This window comes from Fusarium odoratissimum, assembly GCF_000260195.1.
Source record: "Fusarium odoratissimum NRRL 54006 unplaced genomic scaffold supercont1.29, whole genome shotgun sequence".
NCBI lineage: Eukaryota > Fungi > Ascomycota > Sordariomycetes > Hypocreales > Nectriaceae > Fusarium > Fusarium odoratissimum.
In genome coordinates, this window is record NW_022158713.1 from 79,812 (window position 1) to 101,573 (window position 21,762).

General features: G+C 51.1%; 4 protein-coding genes across 11 annotated transcripts; 2 read left to right on the forward strand and 2 right to left on the reverse strand.

Annotated features, from left to right (window-relative positions):
* The first annotated feature begins 275 nt into the window (after window positions 1-275).
* Window positions 276-4,712, forward strand: FOIG_12845 (uncharacterized protein). 7 transcript variants are annotated; one of them, XM_031213789.1, is made up of 4 exons: window positions 276-819; window positions 1,225-1,718; window positions 1,766-4,089; window positions 4,143-4,712. In XM_031213789.1, exons 2-4 carry the CDS (start codon window positions 1,370-1,372, stop codon window positions 4,284-4,286), a joined length of 2,817 nt encoding a protein of 938 aa, XP_031056363.1. In that variant the 5' UTR covers window positions 276-819; window positions 1,225-1,369; the 3' UTR covers window positions 4,287-4,712. The 7 variants fall into 7 exon arrangements, with proteins under 7 accessions (XP_031056363.1, XP_031056368.1, XP_031056362.1 ...); XM_031213791.1 differs by having other exon boundaries at window positions 326-819; window positions 1,230-1,718; window positions 4,143-4,613; XM_031213790.1 differs by having other exon boundaries at window positions 337-819; window positions 1,199-1,718; window positions 4,143-4,613.
* A 1,623-nt stretch (window positions 4,713-6,335) lies between these two features.
* Window positions 6,336-9,714, forward strand: FOIG_12846 (uncharacterized protein; the record flags this gene model as incomplete). The annotated part of the gene is made up of 2 exons (XM_031213795.1): window positions 6,336-8,045; window positions 8,101-9,714. The coding sequence occupies 2 exons, from the start codon at window positions 6,336-6,338 to the stop codon at window positions 9,712-9,714; spliced, it is 3,324 nt and encodes a 1,107-aa protein (XP_031056369.1).
* Window positions 9,715-10,101: 387 nt separating this feature from the next.
* FOIG_12847 (guanine deaminase) lies at window positions 10,102-11,985 on the reverse strand. The gene is made up of 2 exons (XM_031213796.1): window positions 11,526-11,985; window positions 10,102-11,475 (listed from the first exon to the last, which is right to left on the reverse strand). Exons 1-2 carry the CDS (start codon window positions 11,770-11,772, stop codon window positions 10,328-10,330), a joined length of 1,395 nt encoding a protein of 464 aa, XP_031056370.1. The 5' UTR covers window positions 11,773-11,985; the 3' UTR covers window positions 10,102-10,327.
* Window positions 11,986-12,177: 192 nt separating this feature from the next.
* On the reverse strand, window positions 12,178-19,491 carry FOIG_12848 (fatty acid synthase subunit beta). Of its 2 annotated transcripts, XM_031213798.1 has the most exons (3): window positions 18,998-19,491; window positions 13,696-18,917; window positions 12,178-13,644 (listed from the first exon to the last, which is right to left on the reverse strand). In XM_031213798.1, the coding sequence occupies exons 2-3, from the start codon at window positions 18,890-18,892 to the stop codon at window positions 12,527-12,529; spliced, it is 6,315 nt and encodes a 2,104-aa protein (XP_031056372.1). In that variant the 5' UTR covers window positions 18,893-18,917; window positions 18,998-19,491; the 3' UTR covers window positions 12,178-12,526. The 2 variants fall into 2 exon arrangements, with proteins under 2 accessions (XP_031056372.1, XP_031056371.1); XM_031213797.1 differs by having other exon boundaries at window positions 13,696-19,491.
* Between the last annotated feature and the right edge of the window lie 2,271 nt (window positions 19,492-21,762).

Consider the following 21,762-nt stretch of genomic DNA (forward strand, 5'->3'; position numbering starts at 1 on the left):
AGCAATTCGTTGGTAGGAGTGGCACCCCATGGTACCAAAAATCCTCCACCTCTTACACCACTCCACATCTGTTCATCAACCCACCTTCGGCGGGACCTCGCTCCCAAGCTTGGAGTCTAACTAAGGCTAGATCCTCACTTCTCCGTACGGAGTAGTAAGCGAACCATTTGGCATGCGGCAACTTCTTGGGGCATGCTGGTCTAGTAAAAGTACTCCCCCGTTTCTGTCGACAGGCCCCGTCCATGCCCAGGTTTTCCTGGTACCGCCCGACATTTCAGTCACGAGCGGTTGGTTTGGTTTCTCCAGAAAAACACAACGCCCGTTTCTCTCGTCCCTTCTTCCGTTACCGTCTGATCAAGATTGTCCTTGTCATCGTTGGTTAAGAGCATTCGAATCTATCCATATTGCTTCTTTTTCTGATCTTTGCGATCCCAATTCTCTGTCTCAAAGTTGGATTTCGACCCCGGGGTTTTTGAGTTTTATAGCACTCACGACTCACTCAACGTCAAACCTCTAGGATCCACTTGTCAGTCACTCAGTCTTCTGATCTGACATGACTTGACTTTACTTGGGTCTCTTTAAAACGAGCCATAAGGTGACCAATCTTGATATGAAGATTCCGTTCTTCTCTTGCCTCTCTAAAACAAGAATCATCGAATCAATCGCATCAAAGACGAAGATCTTGTCGAGCTGTGTTTAAGCACAGAGTCCAAAGAGGAGGTCCAGCTTGACATTGCCGCAAATCTCAACGCATCTGGCAATAAGCTATTTAGCCAGAGTTCACGACGGCAGCTAGACACCTCAAACGACCAGGGTACTGTAAGTGTATGCCTTCACTTTGTCTCATCTCCTGAACCGTCTTTCATCTCCCCAAATCCTTCACTTTCCCTGTCAAGTGTCAACCCATTTCTTACACCCTGCCCTCCTCATATATACAGGAAGACGTACTCTTACAACCCTCTACTCCCAAAACCCTGTGTTCATCACTACCTATAATGCAAAGGTGTCAGATGCCTTGTCAGTCACTCAGCGGTCCCCGCTCCCCGACAAATTTGCCCCCTAATACCAACACGCGTTGATCTTGGTCTGTTTTGATGCCTCTGCAACCCGCCTGCAGCCGTCATCAGACTCGAACCCCTGTTTACCTACCTCTTACATCTAGCACTTCCCCATAAACTGATTTGAGTTCTGCCTGCAGGAGGGCAAGCTGACCAGGTTTATCAGTGAAGCTGTCCCCGTCTCTCCAAGAGAGGGGAATAGCTCACAACATTCTCCGATCCTATCCTAGCTACGGATACTCGAACCCACAATACCCTTACTGCCGTCAGACCCTCCGCAGCGTCTGCGGTTGAGCGCGAGCACCGGCAACATGCTATCTAATCCACTTCAACGTTTTTCACCTTACCAGAACATCACCTCCTCCAACATCTCACCGGATGGAAACGTCCAGCAAGGCACGATGTCAGGTACAGGACTGGAATCACTCGGGCAAAGCCATCAGTATCCGATTCAACCACTTTCGCAGGCTGTCCCCCTCTCAAATGCTCATCTGGAGAGGCCAGGTCCCCAAGTCAAGAATCGACAACATCCTTATGGAATTCATCCGCGTAACGCCAGCACTTCAGGGCCCATCAGGAGAAGAATCAGTCGAGCTTGCGATCAGTGCAATCAACTACGCACGAAATGCGACGGTCAACACCCCTGCGCACACTGCATTGGTAGGTACTGAGGTCAAACATTAACGGAGTGTTTCTGACTTCTGTAGAATTCGGCCTGGGGTGTGAGTACATCCGCGAAAGGAAGAAGAGAGGAAAAGCATCGAGAAAGGAACTGGCCCAGCAAGCTGCTGCTCAGGCGGCGGCGGCTGCCAATGGCCAGACTCTTGATGAATCCACATCTGAGAATGGCCAATCCGGCAACAAGGGACTCGACTCGTCGAATATGGTACTGGAGCAACAGTCTAATGAACGACATCCGAGCACAAGCAGCAAATCGAGCAGAGATCCCGGCGACGATGTGATGCGACATACGCAAGGTCTGGAAGGCCTTGACCCCCTTGGCAACATAAGCGAGCAACCACACCTGGGTCGTTCCTCTCTGGATGGCGAACACATTGAGAATAACGGCGGTCTGGATCTCAATGGTTTCGGAAGTATGGCACACGGCTATGAGACGCAAGGTCTTGAAGGTCCTGTGCTCAACGGTCAGTCATATGCGGCTAATGGACGAGGCAACATGCCTGGTTATGCCGAATTCCCATATTCGATGCAAGCCCAGAGTCCTCCCAACTTTGCCAATAACCCCACATTCAGGATGGGAAATAGCCCTCTTGGGTACTCAATGGGGAAGGGAACTTCACCTGGATGGGGTATCTCAATGGCTTCACCGCCAGGTCAATACCAGTCCCAGGTCCCAGCTCCGGCCTTCAATAACTCGAAGTTGCGGTATCCTGTTCTTGAGCCATTGGTGCCATATCTCAACAACCTTATCCCTATCCCGCTGGCTTGCGATTTAATCGACTTATACTTTGCGTCTTCTTCATCGGCCCAGATGCACCCGATGTCACCCTATGTCTTGGGGTTCGTGTTCCGAAAACGATATTTCCTTGATCAAACGAGGCCGAGACCATGTCAACCAGCCCTCTTGGCAAGCATGCTTTGGGTTGCTGCACAGACTAGTGACGCGCCCTTCCTCGCCAGCACACCATCAGCTCGTGCCAAGACGTGTCAGAAGCTCTTAGAACTTACAGTGTATCTTCTTCGACCACTCATTCATACAGCACCGAGCGATGCGCCCAGCCCCGTTGCTGATGGTGTTGCTCTTGGTGGGTTGGGTGTGGCTATGCCCGGCTCAATTAGCCTTGATGCTACAAGTGGCGAATCAGGGCCATTTGGTGCCGCAGGTAGTCTTGACGACGTGATAACTTACATTCATTTGGCGGTCGTCGTCTCTGCTAGCGAGTACAAAGGCGCAAGTATGAGATGGTGGACCGCTGCTTGGGGTCTTGCTCGTGAGCTGAAGCTGGGTCGCGAGCTTCCCCCTGGACCTTCACCTGCGACTCAAGAGAACATGGACACTGACACCGCAGATGATGGGGAAGGCGGTATTAGTGGTAGCGGATATGTAGGCGAGGAAGAACGTGAGGAGCGACGCCGAATATGGTGGCTCCTTTACATCGTCGACAGACATTTGGCATTGTGTTACAATCGCCCCCTATTTCTTCTCGATATCGAGTGCCAGGGTTTGTTGCAACCCATGGACGATGCCCGATGGCAGAGCGGCGATTTCAGCGGCCACTCGAGTTCAACCACAGATCCCAATTTACTAGGAACGAGTCCAGAAGGGTATGGTGCCGACATGACACAAGCTCATGGTCCTCAATACGAGTGTCGAGGCCACAGTATATTTGGATATTTCCTCCCTCTCATGACAATACTGGGTGAAATTGTCGACTTGCACCACGCAAAGAATCACCCGCGTTTCGGAACCGGCTTTCGTCAAGGCCACGAGTGGAATGCCCAAACCGCAGAAATTACTCGACATCTGGAAATTTATGAGCAGAGCTTGCAGGCTTTCGAGCACAAGAATCTGCCCCGACCGGCGGAGGAAAGAGTCGATGCTCAGAACGAGGGCAACGAGCGCTCAGGGGTTCCTGATGCCAACACGCCGTCAGCCCACTCAGTACACACTAACGGATCGAATCGTCTCACCGAGAGCAATATACAGACTCGAATCGTTATTGCATACGGAACGCACGTTATGCACGTCTTGCATATTCTATTGGCTGGAAAATGGGATCCCATCAACTTGCTGGATGATGAGGATTTGTGGATCTCATCGCAAGGATTCATCACATCAACGAGCCATGCTGTTGCTGCGGCTGAGGCGATCAACCAGATTCTTGAATTCGATCCTGGACTTGAATTCATGCCGTTCTTCTTCGGTATCTATCTTCTTCAAGGGTCGTTCTTGTTGCTGCTTATTGCGGATAAGCTGCAGTCGGAAGCATCGCCAAGTGTTGCAAAAGCATGCGAGACAATCGTGCGGGCTCACGAAGCATGTGTTGTCACTCTAAGCACAGAATATCAGGTAAGTCCTTCTCTAGGAATTGGGGTCTCAGCACAAATACTAATAATGGATAGCGAAAATTCAGCAAAGTTATGCGCAGCGCTCTTGCTCAGGTTCGAGGTCGTGTACCTGAGGATCTAGGAGAGCAGCAGCAACGGCGAAGGGAGCTTTTGGCGGTTTATCGATGGACAAAGGACGGAACAGGATTGGCCTTGTGAGCAGGGCTCTGGTCAAGATAACGGCAAGCAAGCCATAGGGATTGGAAAAAGGGGGCAACGTATTCGCGGCGGCGTATTGGGACACTCTCTTTCGGGTGGATAACGGCCTTGATGGACTCGAGACATGACTTGAGTATGGGAGCGGCACGGTGCTTTTAGATACCATGAAGCGGACAGCGATGTGTTGTCGAAAAGCCAAGTCTTTTGGCATGTGGAAATTCAATTCCTATTAATCTTTTGAGTTCTTGACGAATCGTTTCTTTCTGGGGATGGTTCGCGATCGATGATGGTGTGAATGACTGGTAAAGGAAGAGATTAGCAATGAGATCAATGCAGGCTGCATGTGAGTGAGTGCTGGGTGATGTTCAAACAAAGGGCGCGGGTGTAATTTGAAGGAGGGTTGTGAACAAGTATGTTCAGTAAGACTATGACAAAACGTGGGAACATGTTCATCTCAGTAGATTGATTCCTGGGTGGACTATTTCGTCCTCTTGATCTCAAATACTTTTTCTCCTTCTCCTCGTTGATGTAGGCGCATCACCAACGAGGCTGCTGACGGCCAACGCCAACGCCAACCATGACCCCTATTTTCGCCCATCAACACTGGACGATCCAGCGCCTTGTAAAATGCATCCCGACGTACTGAGATGTCGTGGCATTGTTTTTATGTCTTTTTTCGTCTTGATAGTTCAATGATTCGGCGAGCTGTTTTGACGTGTACTATCGATGCGGTGACTGCCTACGACACGAACCAGGAGACGAGTTAGCTGTGATGAAGCGGAACGATCGATACGACTCCAAAAAAAAAACATTCTAGATGAAGACACGATATAAGCGGTCCTCTGAGTCGGGTTTTGGAAGCTTGCACACTAGTGAATGCCGGTAATGGGGCGAGTTGGCGAGTTGGGGGTAAACCAGCAAGACGAATTAAGACACCAACAAAAGAAATGATAACGAATGACTCACCAAAGATTGCTCTTTTTAACATTTCTGCGATAATAGTAAGAGCTTGAGGTAGATAAACAACTATCAGAGTGCATTCTTGCTAGAATTGTTTTCCTTGCATGTTACGCCTCGTGCACCCTCGCGAGTAACCACGTCATGTGTTTTCTTCACCCAGGCGATTGGCCGTTTATTTCCATGCGTATCACCTTGATGTGGGGGATAGAGGCTCTGCAGTTCCGGGATATAGAACTCCACTCTCGACTTCAACGCATAGGGTCCGCCAGACACTCGACGATATAGCTTCATAGACATGCATCACTTGTAGAATATTATATATTCGATATAGATACATATTATAACATACTCAAGATTGCTTATTTGGAGGATGTTGTCAAAGACGTATGAGATATGCTCACGTGGGCTGCCAAACAAAATTGCAGCGTATGGCTTCCATTGCATCAGAAGGGATATAACCTGTTGCTCTGCCCGTGACGTTTTCTTTTCTTGATCACGTCTTCAGGCGCGTCTCCTACCTATAAACTGTCTGTCTACGCGTGCCTCCACCGTCATAGGCGGACTATACCTCGCAGTGACCAAGTGCATTAGCTCATAATGCCCCTATGCCACTGCGAGATTTCCATGTAGGGAACTCACTGGCTTGTCTCGACTGCTTTGCCCGCTATTTCTACTGACACTGGCAGTTCGAGGTCCGCTTCACTGCGTTTGCTGTTCTGCCTTCTTGGTTGCTCCACCCACTTCGTTCCCTCATCTCTTCCTTTCTCCTCTTCTCATCTTCTCCCACCACAACATTACTCTCACAAACCAAAACTTCTTTTTTACCATAACACACTTCTATCATTTGGAGCATCTTCCTTTGATCTCTCTTTTAATCACAGGCATCTCTTGCTTTGTCATTTCATCCCTTTGCACCACATCACTGCATCACTGCACTACTGTATCTCCCACCCACGACTTGTGCAGCTATTCACTGCCGCACGTCACATCTACCCTTAATCACTACACGATACATTGATCACAGAATCACCTTCACACTATAACCCCATTCTATTTATTCCCCACGCGGTTTCGCGTCCAGAAGACACGATGTCTGAAGGACTTCCCTTGAAGCCTCTTCAACCTGCACGCCCGTTGTCTCAAGTACATCTGCCACCTGGGTCTGCGGAAGAAGCTATTGCATCTGTCAGAGCTTTTGGCACCAGTTTCCCACAGGCTGCTGAATCCCAAGCAGCTCAGACATCAACTACTCTCCAGCTACCTACTGTGCCAGTCACCGAACAGTCTCAACAACCTCAGACCGGAGCGCCCCCTGCTAAGAAGGCCAGAAGAAGACAGCCTACGAAGGCTCAAGAGCAAGTTTCAACATCTCAATTGTCTATTCCACAGGGGCCTCAACAGGTTCAGCACCCTCAAACCGAAGCACCCTCTTCTAAGAAGGCCAAGCAGTCGAGCAAATCTCTGAAGCGATCTATCGACAGTGTTGAACCCCCAACTTCCCAGGAAGGTCTTCCTACCAAGAAGCCCGCTCTACAGGCATCTCATCCGGCTCAACCTCAGACCCAAGCACCTCCTACGGCCGCTCTGCAGGCATCTCAGCAGGCTCAACAATCTCAGACCGAAGCACCCCCTTCTAAGGCCAAGCAGCCGAGCAAATCCCTGAAGCGATCTATCGACAGTGTCGAACCTTCAACTTCCCAGGAAGGCCCCCCTACCAAGAAGCCCGCTCTACAGGCATCTCAGCCGGCTCAACCTCAGATTCACGCACCTCCTTCTACGATCTCTCTACCGGCACATCAACCGGCCCAGCCACTCCAGATCCAAGCACCCCGTTCTGATCCCGTCCCTGGTGCATGGTGGGAGATCCCTGGTTTCTCTGAAGCGTTCAAGCAATTCCACAGAGACAGATACGGAAAAGACGGCAGTCTTAAAGCGTGTGTCATTAAGGGACTTGTTGACCTGGCTATCCGCGAACACAAGAGAATCCATGCTGCTGCTGCTGCTGCTGCTGCTGCTCAACAAGCTGCTGACAACCAGGGCGTTGCTAACCCGGCTGCGCTTGAACAAGACACGGCCCCAGTAGCTGCAGGCCTTCAAGCTCTTGAGGACCTGCCCGGCGACCCATCCTCCGAGATGGGCGCGGAAAATCAACAGACAGCCATTGACCCTCCGATTGACCCCCAGCTTCAGGAACAGTATGACGCTAGCTCTATGGACCCTCGTGCTCACGCAATGCTCGTCGGAGGTGTCAAGCTCAGCCAAGTTGGCTTGGGTCCCGATCCTGCTCTTCCCAAGGACGATGTTGATGGTCGCTTCAAGATGATTCAGGCTGAGCTCAAGAATCAGGCTTTCAAGATTCCCATCCCCCCCGTCTCTACACTTCCTCGGCAGCCTCCCAAGGAATTTGTTGGTAGTACCTACCAGATGCCGCCCGGAGTTCAAGACCTTCGTCTGGAGGAAGTCCTGCGACGAAGGAACGAAATTATTCTCAACCGACAGAAGCAGGTTGATCTTGGTCGCAACAACTTAGCTGCAAAGGGAACCCGTGAGCGGCGGGAAGAGAAAGAGAAAAACCTCAAGAAAATCATTAGCAGGTTACAAGTCGAGATGAACTGGTGGCGCCTCAAGGCTGTCTCCCTTGGCGGCAACGCTCGAGAATGGGATGCCATCCCCGACCCCCTCAAGAACAAAATGTTACAAGATATGGATGGAAAAGTGTGCCAGGCCGAAAAAGCTCAATCGGTGGACATTAAGAAAATCAAAGGATTAGAACATTCAGCTCGAAATACAGGAAACGCAGTGAGTTACAGTGCTTACAATTCTGATGAGGAACTTACTAACATGTTGCGTCTAGCGACTGTCGAAACAGGACATCGCTAAGAAGGAGAACGAGGTTCAAGCAATCATTGCTGCCATTGAGGCTAAAGATCGTGAAATCCAGGAGGCACAGTCTCAGGGTCTGGAACCGCCTGAGATGAATCTCGACGAATTCGTTGAGATGGCCTTTCCTGACGATGTAATCCATGTCGATACCACTACCGCTCCCGGTGCGACGACTGGTGACACGGTCGAAGCCCCTACTCCGGTCGATGACAACCTCAACGACAGTATCCATGCCAACACAGGTGGCTACATCAACATCAATGGTGTTCCAATTGAGACTTCAGCCAAGATCGGTGAAAATGCCGATGCCGGAGGCGCAATCGGATATGCCAACACTACTGATGTCAACAGCGCCATGGATGTTGGCAATCCTATCAATATCAACAGTTCTATGGCTCTCAACAATACTATGGATGGAAACGCTCTGAACACTGACAACATGGTTAGTGCACTCGCCATGAACAACGGCTCACTTCCTCCGAACAACTGGGCCTATCAACCATACGCTCAGATCGACAACACTCCTGCTATGTCCATGGACTTTCAAGGTGCTCCTCTCAACAACTATGACATTCAGGACAGCGGTATGCAGGACAGCGGCATGCAGGACAACGGCATGCAGAACAACTGGGTTCCTGACGGGACTGTGATGGATAACGGACTCCAGAGTGATGCCTTTGACGACTTTGACCCTCAAAGCACTGACTTGCTCAACTTGGGGTCTCAGGATAATGGGTTTATGCAGAACAGTCCCCAGGACACTCTCTTTGCTACCAATGATATGCAGAACACTAACATCACCACCAATGGTTTTCAGAGAATTACCTCTCTTGACAACTGCACTCAGGGTAGTACCTCTCTCGACTTCGCTATCCAGGCCAATACCCGTCTTGACACCAGCCTTTACGGCAATGCCTCTCTCGGCAACAGTACTCAGTGCAGCACCTCCCTCGACTACAGTGTTCAGGGCGACGCCCCTTTCGACACCAGCCTTTTCAGTAATGCCTCTATCGACAACGGTACTCAGAACAATGCCTCCTCCGATATCAACTTTCAAGACAATACCTCTGTCAACTACGGATTCCAGGGCAATCTCCCTATTAACAACAGCATTTACGGTGCCGCCTCCTACAACAATGTGATCCAGGACAATGCCTCTATCAGCACTAATCCTCAGGGAAATGGCAACGCCACGAACAAGCAGAAGCCCAATAGAGTCACCAAGGCCAGTAAGCCTAGCAGGGCCAGCAAGAGCAACGGCCGCACGGTCAAGAAGCCCGAGAACGTTAGATGTGAGATCACTGGAGCCGATCTCCCTAGAGTTGCGAACCCCACCCCAAACAACGTCTTCAACCCAACCATTCTCGCACGCGCTAGACTTGACCACGTCGATTACAGAGACCCTTACGCCTTTGGCGGACGACCTCCTAGTGCCAGCCAACAGATCATCACTCCTCGGGCTAGCGATTTCGCAAACGACAAATACCTGACCTATGAGAACTCTTTCACAAGCGCGGGCAACCAAAGTCTCTTCAACGCTGATTATGAAATGCTCCCTTCCGACCCTGAAAGCCATGAATATTGAAAGGCTGTCAAACTGCTGGGAAGACGCAGGGCCGAAGTGAGAAGCCGCTCGACTAGGGAGTGATGCAGTCTCGGAACGGAAGTCACATCGAGGCCTCCCAGTTACGAGTGTCTGTCATTGGGGATGGAGTTTCGGCCATTATATGAGGGCTAAGAACCATAACGGAGGAGGTTGGTTGGTAGTTTTTGTACGAGTATGGAGGATATATCAGTGAAGCCAAGGCTTCACCTGGGAATGGCATCTGTCGTGTTTTCTTCACAGAAAGTGCCATGCCTCGGGTTGGTAGGCAGGAGTTCATATTAATGTACACAATCAGTTAAAGCTATTACACAAATCAAGTCAGTAATGGCATGCATTGTCAGTGATGAAGTGACAGAGAAAAGCCTAGGGCAGCAATCCCATCATGGGTTCGTAGCACACCTCTTTTTATTAAGGCATGGCATATTGGGGCTGAATGAGCATGAAATCAAGTGAAACATTGACGCTGGTGATCACGAGGGCAGAGATCGTACTGCTCTGCTGCTGTACCAACAAATAGCATTGGTGCCAGCGTTCGTTATCATGTCTGAAACAACATGGACAGTCTGTCTCGGCTCATCTCTTTGTCATTTACCTATCTCACATGAACCGTTCTCCCTCTGACCCAAACCTTCTTGACATTCCTGTCATCGCCATTAAACAGCCACTTCGCAATCTTCTCCTCCCAGGTTTCCCACCCGAAAACATTCACATTCCCGTCATCCTCCGCCACGCCATCCTCATCAACACTCCCTAGTCCTATCAACTGGGCATCCCACTCCATTCCCTCCTCGAACCCACCGATTCTATCAGCCAGTCCAACAACCTCTGCACCGCCGCGAGTTGCAAGATAAAGCACCTCTTCGACCGTCAACTTGCTCCGCTCCTTTTCCTCGTCCATTCCCATCGCAACGTGTCGACTCACAAGGGCTGCTTGACGCGCTGCTTCGAGAATGGAAGGGCTGTAGCCGCCGCTCATGTCTGTACCGAGGCCAACTGTGATCCCCTTGTCCCAGAGCCATCTTACGCGTGCAGAACCGCTCGTGAGTGAACTGTTGCTGCAGGGACAATGCGAGATTTTACTCCCCCGCTGTGCAATCAGCTTTGCTTCCGCTTCGGTCAAGTGAATCGCGTGCGCAAGAATCGTCCGGGTGGTAAGAAGACCGCAATCATCGTACAGTTGCGTATACGACTCCGACTCCGGAAATAGCTTTGCGACAAGTTCGACTTCTCCTTCGTTCTCGGAAACGTGTGTCTGAACAGGAAGATCCAGTTCCTTTTGGATCTTCGCCAGTCCCTTCATCGATTCGCTTGAGCAAGTGGGTGCAAATCGTGGTGTCAGCACCGGTGATACAAGTTTAAACTCAGGGTCGATTTTTTGAACATGTCGAATCGTCTGTCTCGTTTTTTCAAGACCCTCTTCGACACTCTCATCGCGATAGTAGCTTGGACACGTGTCAGGGTTGTCCATACACACGCGTCCAACAAGAGCTCGTTGTCCTATCTCCAGGCAGAGATCAGCGAGAAGGTTCGTTGCTGCTACGTCGATGGTAGCATAGTAAGCCGCTGTTGTCGTTCCATGGGATAGTGTCCGTCGAACACATGAGCCATATACTCGCTTTGCCTTGCTCAAGTCCTTTAGACTTGACTCTAGAGGGAATGTGTATTTTTCCAGCCAGTCTAGGAGAGTGGTCTTTCCAAAGATTCCCACATTTGGGTATTGAGATGCATGCACATGTGAGTCTGGTGTTTCTGTCAGTGTGTTTCTTGGAAACGAGGGCTGTATCACTCACCAACAAAACCAGGGAAGAAGAACTGGCCGGGCTTCGCAATATGAACATCTACATCGCTGAGCTCCCAGTCCAGAGTTTCACCTAGTCTCTTTCCAATCTGCTCGGTACTACCGCCCTCTGTGTCGACCTTGACAATTCTACCCTCTCCATCAACACATACAATCGTATCATGCTGATAGTCAAGCTCTTTGGGATTTTTGCTGGATATGAACGTCCCCACAAAGACTTGTTTCTTTAAACCCGTCATTGTAGATTCCTCTATATCTTAACCTCTCAAGTGTTCGCTGTGTTGTTGAGCAATAGGAGGTAAGATGCCAAGTGGGGATGATGTGATAGCGAACAGAGCCGAAAGAAAAGAGAAAACCAGAGAACGAGAAGAACGAATCTAAAGCCCTTCCCCTTTGGACATTATATACGAATTCATGAACACGTAGACTTATCTATGTTTGCGATATTGTTAGCGACCAAAGCGGACTTGATTCCCCTGATAGGCCATCTCCACCACTTGTCCGTCTCCGGCTGTCGCCGGCAGCCGACCGCTACCGCTCGGAACCAGTGGGATCCAAAGGTAGGGTGGTACAATCGCCGAGCCGAGGCATACCCATCAATGCCAGGTATTTCGTTATCTCGTCAATTATTTCCTACACGAGCTTCACTTGTACGACAGCATCGGTAGCGAACCAACATCACAAACTTGCGCATCCAAGCTTTCACAGGACGAGATCCGTTGTTCGATTCGTGAGCCAAATGACATCAAACATTCAAAATTGTCTAAACTTGTAGCAAAAGCAAACGCCCCTCTAGCTAAAGATAACAAGATACATCGTAATATACTCATGCCAGGATAACAATCCGGCCGGGAATCTGTAAACTCTCTTCGTGATCATCCATCCATCTCTAATCTTCCGTTATATCATGTCTTTGCATGGTCCCTTTGTCTTTGCATGGTCCCTTTCCTCTTTTTTATTATATTTCCCTTTCTCTTTTGTTTTTTAATTCGCTCAAGCAGCACGGCCAGAGCCTTCATACTCGCCACTGGAGCTGTCGCTACCCTCAACACCGTTGGTAGCGGTCTCGTCCTGGTTATACTTCTCCCAGTTGGCCAGCACGGCACCAATCTTGGGTGAGTTGGTCAGCTTGTACACATCCTCGAAGTACTCCTTGGTCAGCGCGAACGGCTTGGCCGTCACGTTGGGAATATACTTTCCAACCAACTTGGAGGGATCGATGGATGTCTTGTTGATCTTCTTGAGCAAGAAAGATCGGAAAGGCTTGACACCAGATCGAAGGAAGGTTGAGTGGAAGGGCACATCGATACCACGGAGAGGGATGGTAGCGAAGCCACGCTCCAGCTCAAGAGGAGTGGGCTTGGCAAGAGTCTTCTCGGCACAGCCGCGAATGATCTCGCGGAGGTGTCCCTTAACCTCCTCGATGTTGTCCTTGACCTCTTCAATATCAATCTTCTGGATCTTGATGAAGTTGGTCACACCAGCAAGAGTGTCGAGCGCACGGAGATCACCAGCGCAAACATACTGCATATTGGCAATGTTGTAGTTGACAATCTCAAGGAGCCAGCCAGTCTCCTCAGCAATGTTGTCAACAACGAACTGGAGAGCGGCTTCGTTGAAGGTCTTGCTGATGCGGCTGGGGTTAACAGCGCACATGGAGTAGTTAGATCGGCCAGCAGCATCACGCTCGACGGCAACCTGCATGGTGAGACCACGGTAGAACACAACGGACACCAAACTCTCAATTGGCATGACCTCGGCAAGGGCAGCAAGGGCCGAGTATTCACCGAGAGAGTGACCAGCGAAGGTGCTGTTGTTAGGCACAAGTCCCTTGGCCTTCATATCCTCAAAGCTAGCCTTCTCCATCAAGGTAAGGGCAGGCTGAGTGAACTGAGTGGCCGAGAGAAGACCAGTAGGGGAGCGGTAGGTGTATGAGGTAGTGGTCTCATCAATCTCCTTGAAAATCTTCTCGGACTTGATGCTACCATCCGCAGCGACGGTCTCGAAAGTCATCGCAATGTAGTTCTGGCGGATAGCCTTACCACGGGGACCACCGAAGTGAATAGTGAGCTCCTTAGGGTTGTTCTTGACAATGTTGGTAATGGAGAAACCTGGGATATATTAGCAGATGCACATCGATAGTACTGATTCATGTAACTTACCATAGGCGTCGAGGAGGTACTTGTCGGCGCGATCCCAGACCTCCTTGGCAACGGGACTGCTGGCGTACAACTCCATACCCATACCCTGTTCCTGAGAACCCTGTCCAGTGAAGACATAGGCAGTCACAGGCTGTTCAACCTCAGCCTCACCCTCGAGAACCTTGTCCTCGGTCTCCTTGTTGCGGACCTCAACCTTGATGATCTTGCGACCAGAGACCATGCCAGTGTGTTGAAGCTTAACCTCGAGCTCATCATTGGGCAGAACCATGCCAACAAGCGAGGCGTGGAAGCTTCGGACACGGCCAATGTTGTTCTCGGCGGCCCAGGTCTCGATCAGGCTTCGCACGGATGCACTAGAGTACATGCCATGGGTGATGGTGCCAGGGAGGTTGGCATAGCTGGAGAAGACACGAGAGACGTGGATGGGGTTGTAGTCACCGGACACACGAGCGTAATTCTCGTTGGAAGCAGGGGCTCGGAGAGCGAGAGGAGACTTGCCGCTGAGAGGGATGGAGTTCTCGAAGTTGATGGGCTGGTCGATAGGCTGGCCGTTGCGCTCAAGGTAATCAACAACGGGGTTACCATGAGACTCTCCGGTCTCATAGTCGACGCTGCCGACCTGGATGATCTCCTTGGTGGGGAGCTCAAGCAGAACCTGGCCTCGGGTCTCAATGCTGCTGAAGACAGCCTTGTTCTTGTAGCGAACCAAGCTCTGGAGACGGAAAGTCAGGGTCTGGCCAAGCAAGTCGATGTTCTGAGGAAGCTCGTCGACGGAGAACCACTGCTTGGATCGAAGGATAGCAACATCCCGAGTGGTGGCCAGATGAAGCTGGATAGGAGTCTCGACCTTTCGTTGGAAGGTGTTCTCGTAGTCGGTGTAGGTACCACGGTACAAGAATTGGGAGGTGACCTCCATGACAGGCTTGCCATCACGGACGAGAGTACCACAGACCTCAACCATCTTGCCAGCCTCCTGGTTGATGACAGCGTTGATCTGGGCAGTGGTGGAGACCTCGTCTCCCTTCTTGAGAGGCTCTGCGCCGGGGATCATGCGGAACTGGTTGGAGAGATGGACAAGCTTCAGAAGGTCACCATCAATGGTGCGAGGGAAGATAGGCTTGGTAATGGCCTTCCAGCCGATAACAATGGCAAAGTCCATGGGAGCATAGACAGTCTTACCAGGTCGGTCGACAAAAGCCTCTCCGTGGTTGCCAACAGCGTGCACGAAATCGTTGATAGCCTCGCCAGTGATGGTAGTCTTGCCACCATCGAACTTAGCAGTAACATCAGCGTCGAGGTCGAGAGGCTCCTCACCGAACCACGCCTTCCAGTAAAACTCCTTGATGCGGTCGTTGCGGCCCTCCATGACCTCACGGATAGGAGAGTATCCAGCCTCAGGGTGGTAGGTGAACTCCAGAGGCAGAGCAGCAGGCTTACCGAGAGCAGTGGTCTCCTTGATCATGTTGACCTGGATCTTGTTCTCACCGACGAGCTTAACCTCGATGACATCGATGTACTGGTTGTGACGGGGTTGCTCACGAACAACAATGGTAGTCTTGGAAGGATCATTGGGGTAAGAGATCTCAACAAACAGACCACGAGAAGGAGCAAAGATGCGTCGGATAGGGTTGGTCTGGAACTTCTGGCCTTGAGCAACTACATCGGCCATGAGCAGAGCATGGCGCCAGTTGCGGTTGGGTCCAGCAAGCAAAGACAGCCATGAGTCGAGCTCAGGGAGAGTGGCAGCGGCAGACGATGACAAGCGGTAGGTGTTCTTGTAGGTGTCATAGCTGACAGTTAAGCCCTCGACATCAAGGGGCATCTCGGGGTCAACAAGCTTACCACCGAAGTACTCGATGTAAGGGATGGTAGCCTTGTTGTTGTTGTAAAGATCCCGGGTAAGGTACTCAACATGAGACTCGTGGATGCCGTCAAGGATAGACTTGATGGGTTGATCAATCTCAGTGGAGAACTTGGCAGCGGCAGGTCCCTGAAGGATACAGGTTCGGCCAACATCCTGGCCAACGACGGCATCGAGATCCTCAGATTGCCACAGGGAGTCCTTCTTGAAGTAGAACTCGAAGTTGTCGTCAAAGACAGGGATGAAAGTGACAGGCTTCTGAGTGGGTCGCATGCACATGATAAGGAAGTGCTGAACATCCTGGGCGTTGATGATCTGGGTCTCGGCATCAGGGTAGGCAGCGAGAATGCGGTCAATCACCTCGAAAGGCTCGTTGAGCTCGGAGTAGCTCTGGAGAAGAGAGGCTTTGCCAGGGGTGGTGGTCAAACGCTCCTCAAGACGGTGAATGTAGTCACCGACGAGAACAGTGTAGGAGCGGTCAATCCAGCGAGACTGGTGCTTGACGTAGAGGAGCTCGACAAGACGACGGAGAACATCAGCGTAGGTCATGTCGTCAAGGTCACAGGCCTTGCCCTCCTTGTTGCGACCGAACCAGACCTTCTGGCAGTCGTCGTTCAGCTTCTTGATGATGTAGTCCTTGTTCTTGTTGAGCTCAGCAACTCGTTTCTCCTTGGGGAGACTGAAGATCTTCTGGTCCATCTCGGCCCAGAAGCGAACTCCACGAGTGGCAAGCTTGTGGATAGGCTCACCCATCTCAGATCGAACGGTGAGAACACCACCAGCCGGTCCCTTGTAGGTCTGCTCCCACTCGCTGTCCTCAAGACCAGGTGCGGCGACAATAGCCTCCTTGGCCGCCTTGCTGGTGTGAGCCTCCTTGGCAACCATCATGCGGCTACCGAACAAGCAACCATCGAAGGGCATGGGAGGATAACCGTACTTCTTGGCCCAGTCACCAGTGATGTAGGGGTAGGTGTCATCAGCACCACCGAAACCACTACCAGCAACAAGAATAATGTTCTCCTGTCGTCGGATACGGCCGTACATCTGGAGGATAGGCTGGTGGAAATCCTCGAAAGAGTGATGACCACCACCACGGCCACCAGTCCACTGAAGCATGACAGGGAAATGGGGGTTAGCCTTGGCGATATTGATAACAGCCTGGATAGCATCGACGGAACCGGGCTTGAAGCTGATGTGCTTGAGGCCAAGGGTCTCGATGTACTCCTGGGCGACCTCGATGGAGGGAACACCAGCACCAATTGTAAGACCCTCAATAGGGACACCCTCAGATCGAAGCTTGCCGATCAAGGGGATCTGCCAGGCCATAGCACGGGGGTTGACATAGATCAGGTTGACGGAAATACCACGACCAGCGGGGATGGCCTTCTCGATCTTGGTAATAGCATCGGTCATCATGGGGCCAATGAAGTAACCACCGCCAGCAAGTTCGATGTGGTATCCAGCGTTCATGGTAGCGGCGACGAAATCCCAGGGGACGGTAGCGGGAGTCATACCAGCAACAACGATGGGAGGGAGACCAAGGAGACGGCTCATCTTGGTATCAAGGTATGTTCGGCCACTTTTGTTGGTGACAAGCTTGGGACCAAACTCCTTAACCCAGTCAATGGCATATTTGACGGCATTTTCCTCATCTCTATCGAAGAGCTCAGCCTTGTAGCCGAGGTCGTTCATGCCACCATCGACAGTACCAGCCAAGATGACACGAACGCCAGTACCCTCCTTGTTTCGGCTGGTCAGAACACCGAGACCGGAAACACCACCAGGGCCGAAGTCAAGAATGTGGGTGGCATCAGGGAAGACAGTAGCCTTCTCCCAGTTGACGGGATCGCGAGTGATCAAACGGACAAGGGCGGGGACAATGTTGCCCTTGACCTCTTCTCGGAGATCTTTACCAGTGTTGGTATCGAACACGGCAATTCCGAGATCACTGGAGTCAATTGAGATATCCTTGAGATCCTCATCAATCATGGCGGTAGCCTCGGCGAGGTAATTGCTGTGGAAAGGTGCGGTGATGGGCAGGAATCGGTTGGCGAAGCGAACCTTTCGCTCTGTGTAGGGAATACGGTTCTGATCCAGGCCAACAGGGGCCTTGACCTTGCGCAGCTGAGCGTTAAGACCGTAGAGGGAGGTGGGGGGTCCTGTCACGACCAAGTTTCGTGGGCTGTTAATAAGAGAGATGCTGATGTGACGATCCTCGGGAAGGTAGTGGTTAGTAGCATCGATGTGCTTCTGAACCTCAGCCTGAGGAAGATCTCGAATGCTAAGCATAGGAGTAGGGGCACCCTCGCCGTGCTCCTGTGACTCGCGAAGCATGGTAGGGGTCATGGAGGTGATGGGGAATGCCTGCTGGCTTCGTGTTCCGATCCAGAAAAGCATGGTAAGGACAGAGCTGGTAATGTCTCTCCACGAGTCCCAAGAGTCGGCAGCGGCAGTTGCAGCGGCCATGACAATACCTTGGGAGTGACCAGTGGAACCAGTGATTCTCTCGCGCAGCATACCAGGATGCACACCAAGAACCTTACATGTCACCTCATAATGGGCAAGCTGGACAAGGCCGATAAGAGGGAAACTGACAGGTGCCGAAATGAGATAATCGACATCAGGAGTAGAGTCCTGGTGATGAAGCCAGTTCATGATATCAAGACCCTTGGGGAACATCTTCTCGGCCTTGGGGTTCTTGGAGAGAGTCTGGAGCAGCTCAGCTGAGCGGGTGATAAGATCACCAACAAAGCTTGAGTACGTCTTGAAGATCTCTCGCAATTCCTCGAAGTACTCCTCAATATTACCCTGACCGCCGAAAATTGTGTAGATTTCGGCGTCACCATCCTCAGCTGCTCGGAAAAGGGCTGAAGCGTGGGGCTTGATCGGTCGGTTGCACACAGCACGAGCGGTGTAGTAGCTGCGGATGAAGTCGAGCTTCTTGGACTCGATACCAGGCAAACTGGCAGCAATGGCGTGAGCTTCATTGCCACGAAGGAAATTGCGCTCGAACTCGTTGAGAACGAGCTTCAGAACCTCCTCGTAGGAGCCTTGCTCATCATCTTCACCCTCATCAACCTCGTGAGCAATGAGGCCAAGGTATCTGGCGACCAGGTCGGGAACGGATGAAGGCTCGTCATCCTGGGCAAGCTCGTCGGTGGCTTCGGGAAGAGTAGCGACAAACTTGTCTTTCAACTGAGAGGCGTGGAAATGGAGGTTGGTGGGAATGAGAAAAGAGGTCTCGAGAGAGCCGTGGGAGAGAGTCAACGGCCGAAGAGAAGCGCTAGATCTGGGGGTGGAAATGCCCGTTTGAGGGCCTTGACCGGCGCCGTACATGATGAGTGAAGGGTATCGAAGAAATCTGCAGTGGCGAGCAAAAGTGAATGGTTAGTTTGCAATTGGCGGTTGAGACCCTTCTCGAGGGGGTTAATGGTCACAAACCTATCAATTCAAGTCGTAACACACCAGAAATAAGATCTGATGCTTTCCCCAAGGACGCTGGTGAGAAGAAACCGGCGGTCCTGATTTGCGTGAAGGCTGGCTGGTCCCCTGAAAGGTGGGAGGGGTTAGAAATTAGTAGAGAATAGCTTTAGAGTCGGTGGAGCGCAGCGCGGCACAAGACAAGACAACACCAGCCAGGCGCAAAGGGGATGTAGGGGGGAAGGAAGAAGGAAATGAGGATGATGATGGAAGAGGAAGATGAAGATGGACAATCTCAAGAAGGAAGAGTCGGAAGAAGAGGTCTAAGAGGGATTCAGAAATGGTCCCGGCCACGGTATAAGTCAAGACGAGAAAAATCGAGCTTGTACCGGTAGCCGACTAGGGATTGGATTGGATTGAGTTGTCGAGGGTGTGGTTGAAGCACCTGGAGTCTTGGAGGGGCCGCCTCAATGGACTGGAGTAACAGGCCAAAATTTCAGTTCTGTTGGGGATATGGAGGGGTACGTATCCTGGCATTGTTTTTTCTACGAGGTGCACTGTAGGAGGGCAACTTTTTGCTCCCCTCCACAATCCGGGCTATCTTAGTGAAGAAGCGCATCCACCTCCCGCCGTTGTGAGACTGTGAGAGCCATTGGCATGCACCGCATTGGCGGTTCGCTTGATCCGCTGGGACCCCACGACATCAGACACGCCCCTTGCTGCATGACACCCCTTGCCAAAGAGGGACAAGGGGACCATCATTTGCAGGGTTTGGGTTGGGAAGAAGGTCAACGAAGGTGAAGGGTCCTGGCCAAGGTACCGGTACTTGTATACCGCATTTCCACTGGCAACAACCCATTGCTTCTGCCTCCAGAGGGCCGGGTGACTTCGGGCAAAATTACCCCCAGCCACTGTTCTCCAAGGAATCGATCTGGAGGGCTGGAACAGCATTCTGGAGCCGTGCTGGAGCATATGTTTGTTCTTGGTGCGCCTGTGAGGCTGCTGTTGAGTTATGGTTGCAGCAAGCGGGTGGGCGGAAGGCTGATGCTGAATTTTGATGGGAAGTCAATTCGTCCGCTTCGGAACAACAGGATCCTCCCTGCAGACCAATAGTCTGATCCTATTGATCTGGATCTGATCCTTAACTTTGATTGCGCTATTGTTGCCACGGTGTGGCCAAGCCTGTTGGACGGGTTGCACTCAACTTAACTCAATTCCTTATGCGAGTGAGTTCCTATCTATCTCCGACATCTGTGTGCAACTGTACCAAGCCATCGAATGATTGAGTTGTCATCATTATCCCTCAGCAATCCTGAAAGTCGGATTTTCTGCAAGATATTTCGTCATACTTCAATCAATTCTCCTCAACTATTTTTGCTACCAATAATTTCGGCATTTCGGGTATGCTGAGGAAGCATTCACACAGTCGCCGCCTACCCGGGACTATCGTGAACTTCATTTGTCTCAATGCAGTATCGAACAGGAAATTCGTCTTCGGGGTGGCCATTGACAATTGATAGATTTCTTTCTAGTACCTAGTAGTAAAGAGTGGCCAAAAGCTGATCTCACACTAACTAACAATCTGTAAATAATCATCCGGCCGTTCAGGCTTGGGGAACCCTCATGAATCGGTGGCTATTTTTCACGTCTCTCCAGCGCCCAGCCTTTTCTAGGCCAGGTGTTGTGTCAGTGAGCACTGATTTGAAAGTACTGTACATCTACTCAGCTCGGGAGTTTCGTGGGCCTCCCGTGTGGCTCCACTCCACTATGAAAGACAAGCATCAACGTCCACTTCCAATCTCAGCAAACAGCTTTCAGATGGGGATTGATTCAACATGAGCTGTTATAGGCCTCCAGTGACTCTGAACAGACACAGTTCGAATGGCATGGGTAGCAATTCCTGATCCTTGATCCTGAATTGATCCCTAACCTAACAGTGCACACCATCATGAGAACTCATGACTCCATCCTCTGTTCGCCGACTCATGAGAGAAATTTTGTGCCTCCCTCCACCGCCTAGTCAACGCCTCACTCACATCCCCAACTTCCCCTACCAACAATGATTCGGCCCCCCACATTCTCCGTCAAGCATCGACTTCCGGCTCATGGTGGGGTCAGGCTATATTGATCGCTATCCAAGTCTCTTACGCGTAAAGTACTAGAGTACCTTTTGTGATGTGTGACCTCGAGTCGGCTCGTTTCGGTGAGTTACTGATGGCTTGTAATTTATGGAAATGGGACGTGTGCCATTGAGGACCGAGAGAATTCGTATGTGACCTTCCTTGACTGCTTGACCCTTATCCCTGGGCGGTATGGCGTCTGTAGATCTCGTTTCGGTTTCCATGCACCAACGGTTGTGGCTATCCGCAGCGGTTTCTGAGAGGTGCAGATAAGAGCCGCAAACATCACAGTGACTTAGACAACGAACGTTTCAGCAAGTCAACCTAACTCTATTATCCAACGATGGCTTAGAGACAGACAGTAAGCATGGAATGGCAGCTCAACGTCTCGACAAATTGTTGCATACAAGAGGAGTTCGGATTTGCGGAAACCGACGGACAAACGAGTAGACTCGACGTTGAAATGTATCGGTACCTAACCGAGTACATTGAGCCGGATACCTAGGATGGCAGTTGAGAAAGACGCGAAATTACACTGACAAATGGAACCACTGGGAGTTACCTGGCATCTTCAGAATTTCGACGAGTTAATCACCACCATCGCAATCAATATTACATCTTTAAGGCTTTGAATTATATGGCTCTCCATGACTCTAGTAAAAGCCC